Source organism: Scophthalmus maximus, chromosome 18, assembly GCF_022379125.1.
Source record: "Scophthalmus maximus strain ysfricsl-2021 chromosome 18, ASM2237912v1, whole genome shotgun sequence".
NCBI lineage: Eukaryota > Metazoa > Chordata > Actinopteri > Pleuronectiformes > Scophthalmidae > Scophthalmus > Scophthalmus maximus.
This window is the reverse complement of record NC_061532.1, coordinates 5297718-5305000: the sequence shown is the minus strand read 5'-3', so window position 1 is coordinate 5305000 and position 7283 is coordinate 5297718. Positions and strand designations below refer to the sequence as shown.

The following is a 7283-nucleotide window of genomic DNA, read 5'->3' as shown; positions in this document are numbered from 1 at the left end:
TATCGACAACTATTTTGATAATCGGTTAATTGATTGATAAGTAGTTTTTTTGGAAAAATAACTTCTTAAATGATTTCTGGTTTCTTTGCTCCTCTGACAGTAAACTGAATATCTTTGGTGTGTGGACAAAACAAAACATCATCTTGGAGATTGAGATTTTTCCATATAATGAAAATGACTTAGTTGCAGCCCTATTGGGAACCATTGCTGTTCACGGTGAATCCACACACGGACAGAACAAACACACTAGTCCGTTTATAGTAGGAAAAAGCAAGTTCTTTATTGTTATTTCATAGTCCTAGGCGTCGCTCAGACACAACCAAAGCTGCGGCAGGACACAGAAAAGGGGAGGCCTGACTAAGGCACATACGGATAGAAACTCTCCAGAAACAAAAGAATCTGTCCAAATGAAAATCAGATCAGATATGTACAACTATACGTTTAGAGTGTCCAGTGTTATATGTTAGTCCCAGGGTTTCTGTTGAGTAGTTCATGATGTGCAGTTGCACTAAAAAAATAAGGGAGGAGGAAATAAGAGGTTTGATTTTTCTTTCTTTTTTTTAAGCGTCTAATGGTAGCAGCGACATCTTGCAACATGACCCCAGTGTTTCCCCAGAATAAGAATATAAACACTGTACATTCATGGACATGTTTGTATACACAGCGTGTTTCATTCAGTCTTTCAACGTTACAGTCCTTTAATATACTCGACTGATGCGTGTTAAACCATCACTATTTTATTTTGCTCCGTTTTTCTCAGCAACACGGTGAGTGGAGATTTAGGGGAAAACCAAAACAACAAGGTCAGGGTGATCAGAGTACAGAAGGAAACAGAAGACTTAGACTTTGAGCCACTCAAAGGTCGAGTAAAAAATGGTACATTTCATCTCCCTACAATTACTGAAGGAGCAGGTCTGACGACACTAAAAAAAACTAAAGAGAAACAAAAGACAGGGTGCTACTATTTCCTTGTATGTTCCCAGAACAAAAACAATGAGTGGAAAGCGTTTGTTACAAGACCCTGGAGTCGGGTACACGTTGTTCCATTCTGTGCATGATTAGGTCACATACGTTGAAATATTTCATTATTCTTACTGCAACCTCTCAGCGCCACTTTGGGGTCTCATAACAACACTGTCCACACCTCTTTTCCTTTCAAGTCTATTCACAACCCTTGGAGCCCTTTATCAGAAGTCGTAGTGGAGGCGAAACCGCTTCCTTTCCTTTGTTGGGACCAGAAGAACACAAGTTCCTGGTCGTTCTCCCTCTTCAGAGAGCTCGTCCTCCCCAGTCGTTGCTCTGCACAGACGCAGTTCATAAGCTGTTATCGCACCCTCATCTCATCCACCCACCACGGTTCATGGGCATGCCAGGCAGAGGGGGCAGGGGCACCTGCGACTGTCCTGGAGGCCCGGGCAGCGGTGGAGGGTACCCAGTAGGTGGAAGGCCTATCCCCGGAGGAGGCACATGGCCTGGTGGCATGCGTGGTGGTGGAGGGTAGCTGTTGTAGCCCGGAGGCGGATAGGCCGGGGCCAAGTTAGGCGGTGGGTATGAGGAAGGAGGAGGAGGGCCTGGAGGTGGAGCTGCCGGTGGCGGATAGACGTGGGGGTGGTATGGCGGTATTGGGGGAGCATAGCTTGGTGGCATGGGGGCATACGTGGGACCCTCGGTCTTCATCATCGACTGCAGGCTCTGATAGCCCTCCCCAGACATGTAGGAGCTGGTGGTGGACATGATGTAGTTGGAGGGCGGGGGCGGAGGAGGGCGGTGGGGCAGGGGAGGGGGCTGGTGTGGAGGTGGAGCGTGCGGGAGTGGAGGAGCAGCCTCACTTCCTGGTTCGGCTTCCGCGGGAGGCGCTGGAGCTGGAGCTTTTCGGTCTGGTGAGTGACAGGAAAAGAGAAATCAACCTCTTGAAAATTCCCCATAAATCACAAAAACTACTCATTCCGACAATGATCGCGAGTAACCTCTGTTTCCCAGACAGTCAGTGCACAGCCAGACCACAGCTACCGGGCCTCAGCCACATAGGTGGTCTCATTATCAGGCTCAAGCACTAATCAGATTGGTCTGGGAGAGGTTAGGAGTACGTGAGTATGTGCGTGTTGGGAAACATAATGTCCAGACGAGTTGCTGGTTATGTAAGCAGTCTGAGAGGACTAAAGACTTTGGGTTGCTTTCTAAGCTGGAGTCCCAGGCAGGGGGTCCTGGCTGCTGATTATCAGCCAATTTTTGAAGACACAGGCGAAACAGACAAGCGGGTATTGAGAGCATTGCCAGCACGTCCCCATGCTCTACCCCAATCTGATAGATAAGAGATGACAAACAGTTACCTGAGGGAGGCTGCGATGTAGGCAGAGGAGGCATTGGGCTTTCCAGTCTAGGAATCTTTGCCCCAATTTGTTCTGCAAAAGAACAGGCCAGAAAATAAGATGCAAATGTTTTTGTTTTTTAAATAAAGTCACTTTGCTCGAGGCGTAAATATTCATAAAATCCTAAAAGCAAAAAATTATTATAATAATGCTAATTAGAAAAAAATTCTTGGAGGTATTTCACTGGATGAGCCAACATTTACTACTTATAAACCCAAATGAGCTGGATGAACAGGAATGTTACCTGGAGCCTTTGGTTCATCTTTGGGGGATGTCTGAAACAAAGGAAGAAACAAATATAAATACTCAATTTGGTTTAGGTCGAGTGTTATACATGCACATACGATAAAGGATTAAGGCCATTAACAATGTGATTCAAGTTGATACTCACATGTGAGCGTTTGAGCTGGCGTCCTGGGCTGCCACCCTGAGGGGACGTCTTCTTTGGTGGTGGGGGAGGAGGGATGGCGGCTGGGGGTAGTCCCTGTGGTACAGGAGGAGCGGGGAGCGGAGGAATAGTTGCCCGCTCCTTCTCCGCAATCTGCTGAGGAATGGGCTTGTTGCCCTGGGAGTACAGATCCAGGATCTGGTGGCAAATGTCTGAAAGACAGAGATGTTTTGTGTTGAGACGGGAGATAGATAGATAGATAGATACGGTATAAATATTAAAAAGAAAGGCCAAAAGAGTCATGGCTTTGTGATGAGCACCTTCGAGCAGCTCAACGGGGACATCCTGGACAAACTGCTCCCACCAGCGGCGTGACGACTGCTTGGCGGTCCACTCCTGGATGTCAAACTTACAGAGGCGGCCGGCCAGGTACATGACAGCCACTGCAATGATCTCTGGCTCCCATTGCAGAGACAGCATGGTGCACAGGCTGGAAGCGACACATGCGAAAGATTTCTTACCTTGAAAGAAATTACGTTACTATTGTTTTTTCCCCCCCATTTTGTCAACACAAAGCACAGCAAAGGTGTTGACAGGCTCAACTTGGCACCATGCCCCCCCAATACAATTAATTATTTTTAAATAAATATTATTTATAACATATCAATGCACATTATTTACAATCCAGAAGAGTGAGAGTGAGATTGGGAGACAGTGTTTACACTCCAGCCGCTCACCTGTCGTTGACAAATGTCCATGCCATCTGCAGCACCTTGCACACTTTATTCTTATCCCCTGTAACAATAAGAAAAAAATAATCATATGCTCTGGTTTCCAGAATTAGACTCTCTTTGGATTTGATGATGCCATAATTATCCCAGCTCACCTTTGAGCTGCTTGACATAGCGCAGCAGGAACATGTAGGGGTGCTCCACCTGCAGGTCAAACTTGATAGTCTGGAGCAAGATTCTCTCCAACACCATCACCTCTTCCTGTTGAAGAAAATACAAGTATTTTAATTAATCCTGTCAACAGAATGTCTACAATTCATACAAGTTATTCCTACAATATAAGATGTGGTTGCTTGTAAAGGCGGATTAACAGCTGCGGCATGTTTAAGTTTTTCCTCTCTAAGGTTACATGAGGGCTCTGTGGTTAAGACTAGTATTGTTTTTTCTCCACTCAGTGACCACAACAAGTTCCCTGACTCAAACACTGAGGTACAGTATACAGTACCATCCCTTTACATTTAAAACACCCAGTGTTAAAAGGCCATGTCTCAAGACAACCGAGTGAAAATTAAAGAAACTGCACCTTCGGGTCGTCTCCAAACTGGGCGAACTGCACATCATTCAGTAAGCTGCGGGCTGTTTTGATGATGTCTTTACACTTCTTTGGGGTTTCCTCCACTTTCCCTGCCAGGAAAAGACAGCAACCGCCCGTCACCTGGTGAGACACAAATCAAATCATTAATACTACACATTTAGTCCACTTCAAGGAATGTGGGGAAAAAAAATTAAAAAGTTAATCGACCATTAAAACTTACATATCGGGGGAACTGCTTGAAGGAGTGAAACATGTAGAAGCGGTGGAAGTATATGATGCCAGTTGCCAGTGTGTCATAGTGTCTGATAACAGTCAAGGGAGTCACAGACAAACCATCTACAGCTATTTGCACATTTGTCAGATATCGGCGGCTACGCAAAATTAATTCCGACCCACAAGAAAACGGTGTTTCACAACGACTGTGCTGCCCTGATCTTTACATAAAATAACTCACCATGGCTTCCTGGGAAACTCTTCTAGGGATTTTTAGTTTTATTGTATCTTTATAATGTTGACGCTGTTAAGTATTTTTTTCAATCGAATGTAGTTTCATCAGGGATCAACTGAACCACGTGGCACTGATTTATCTTTTAACCCATTCTAACAATCAATCGATCAATCAATCAATCAAGGATACAGTCCAAGTCGTGTCCCCACATCAAATATGAAGCGGGCCCCTTCCCGCCGATACCGAGCCTCCGTGCCGGGGTCCAGGCCCTCGGACTGGGACGGGGTGTGGGCCAGATCCTTCTTGTCCCAGTACCAGCACGGTTTGATGTGGTCCAGGATTGCTTGGGCAGTCATTGAGTTCTCCTTGAATTCCTTCATTGGTTGAGGAGAGGCAACAGAGGATGGACCTGCTGCACCCGACTGAGGAAATAGAGAAGAAAAGAAGGCTGCAGTTACATCTCTACTCATCAGCATTTGTTGGTCAGAACCAGGACTTCTTTAGCATCATGTAAACAGCGTTGACTCAACAGCTGATCAAAGCCAACTGTATTGAGTGAGGTTCATGGACAGAACATGGAAGGGATCATGTTAAAAACTGGACTTTGAAAGATCTTTTTAAAAAATTGTATTGATCATTCTTTAGCCATATAGAGGTTGCTACGTTAGCCGCTAGCAACAACCAAGAGAGCAGCCGCGAGAGAAGACTCACTCCGACGGGGGTGTAATGTTTGGCACGGCACCATCTCTCGCATGGGTAAACTGCGCCTAACGTGAAGCCTGGCAGCTATGAATGTGTGGCATCATCACTAATATGAAACAATTGACAGATTAATGTGATGTCGACGACGACAGCCCCCCCCCCCCCCCCTCCTCCTCCGCAGTTAGCGAAACGAAACTGTTAGCTTGTCGCTAGCGGCTAGCTGAAGTTAACTTCGCAGGGACGCGACAAGCAGACGTGCGTTGACTCGTGCGTGTTAGCAAAGGAGGTACGGTGAGGTGAGGGCTTAACAAGTAAACCAAACTCTCTCTCTAAAAGGCGGGCGAAGGTGTGAGTGTCTTCGCCGGCCCGCCGCAGCTAGCTAACCTCGGCTAGCGAACTAGCTCCACTCGAGGTCTTAGCGCCGCGACCTGTCAGAAGTAGTTGGAACTCGAGCCGACCGCTCGTAGTGAAACCCGCGACTACTCCTACCTTTAACATGTAGCCTCCGGGGCGACTCGCCCAAAAAGACGCCGCTGTATGAATAATCCGCAGTTGTTCACTTCAACAATTCGGGTAACAAGTGATCAACAACGGTCCCCATTGTAACAAGGGCATCGCCATTAGGCAGGACGTCAGAGTGGGCCTAATACGTCATGACGCAGGACGTCAGAGAAGGCCTACTACGTCATGACGCAGCGCGTGGCGCAACGCGGCTGTCATTGCATTACATTACGCGACACTACACTACATTACATTACATTACACGACATTACACTACAATACATTACATTAGATTAAATTACACTACACGACAGTACACTACACTACATTACATTACATTACATTACACGACATTACACTACAATACATTACATTAGATTACATTACACTACACGACATTACACTACACTACACGACATTACACTACACCACATTACATTACATTACATTACATTTATTTCGCCCACCAGTAAAATAGCTTTTGCGTGTGACTTTAAATAATTGACTGGTTTCTCCTACAGTTTGCCGTGCACCTGAAAGCACCCCGGAGAGTGCCCCCCCCCCCTTCTTACACCAAGGACTTGGAGGATAACTGGAACCGCAAAGGCAAAAAGGAAAGTAAACCACTCAATTGATGATCTCACTTCCCTCCTCACTCTTTCACCCGTGTGCTGTGGTTGCCAGCCCCCAAAGCTGCAGAGAACCTGTGACTGATGTACTGAACTGGGCAGCACTGAGTTCGAGGGGCGTCCTTCTGAAAAGACCCCAGGCCATGGGTGCTTAAACAAAGTGTCGAGGTGAAGAAAAAAAAAGCCTTCTTCTTAACCTATCCTGATCTTATGACTAATTTATCTGGACTCGGCTTTTTATGATCCTGTATATCTCCACTGTACATCCCTCATTCAGTGCCTGAATGTTGTGTGGTCGCCCACCTACAGATCATTTTGCCTGGAGAAAGACCATTTTAAATAAATTGTGTTTTGCACTTTTTAACCTGTGGTTCTGTGTTGGGTTTTTAGTCCAATGTGGCTTCAAACTGGTCCAGTCTGTTTCAACCTTTAATTTTTTTATTGGTGTGGTCATGAGAATGCATAAGACAAATGTCTTCTCTATCTGTTTCTTTCTTGTCCTCTGAATGTCAGTTTGAATCAAACCTAAATCATTAAGATATTTACTTTGAAAATATCCATATAATAGTAAAAAAAAAATAGGGAAAATGACTTCAATGTCATTTGGAAAACTTGCATACAGTATATTGCGTGAAGGTTCAGCTTGAAATGTAACTTGTAAAGAGTCAGTCAAGGCTGCTTCTACCAGTTTATTTTCAGCAATGGTCTATTGGTCTATTAATCCATAAATTGTTCATGAAATATCAAAGAAACTACCGTAATATTGCTTAGCTTTTAGTTTCTCCTTTTCCTCTGCCTAATTGATTTTGGCCAGTGCATTAATTACTTTGAACATGTCCTCTGTTGGGAAATCCCAGCAGCAGATAATGATGAGTATACATTTTATTTTTGGAGCATGGAGGAAATATGTTGTTTCCACA

At 45.2% G+C, this 7283-nt stretch overlaps 1 protein-coding gene across 1 annotated transcript; it reads right to left on the bottom strand.

Annotated features, from left to right (window-relative positions):
- Positions 1-254: 254 nt before the first annotated feature.
- ccnk (cyclin K) lies at positions 255-5885 on the bottom strand. The gene is made up of 11 exons (XM_035618117.2): positions 5723-5885; positions 4721-4953; positions 4304-4385; positions 4072-4203; positions 3644-3749; positions 3495-3552; positions 3078-3247; positions 2761-2969; positions 2614-2644; positions 2331-2402; positions 255-1877 (listed from the first exon to the last, which is right to left on the bottom strand). The coding sequence occupies exons 1-11, from the start codon at positions 5729-5731 to the stop codon at positions 1336-1338; spliced, it is 1644 nt and encodes a 547-aa protein (XP_035474010.1). The 5' UTR covers positions 5732-5885; the 3' UTR covers positions 255-1335.
- Positions 5886-7283: the final 1398 nt, after the last annotated feature.

What these genes read in the sequence shown, in the direction of transcription:
- ccnk (XM_035618117.2), bottom strand. An exon ending in CCCCGTTGAGCTGCTCGAAG is followed by an intron (nt 2,970 to 3,077) that starts GTGCTCATCACA and finishes TCTGTCTTTCAG; the next exon opens with ACATTTGCCACCAGATCCTG. An exon ending in GCCAGCTCAAACGCTCACAT is followed by an intron (nt 2,645 to 2,760) that starts GTGAGTATCAAC and finishes CCTTTGTTTCAG; the next exon opens with ACATCCCCCAAAGATGAACC.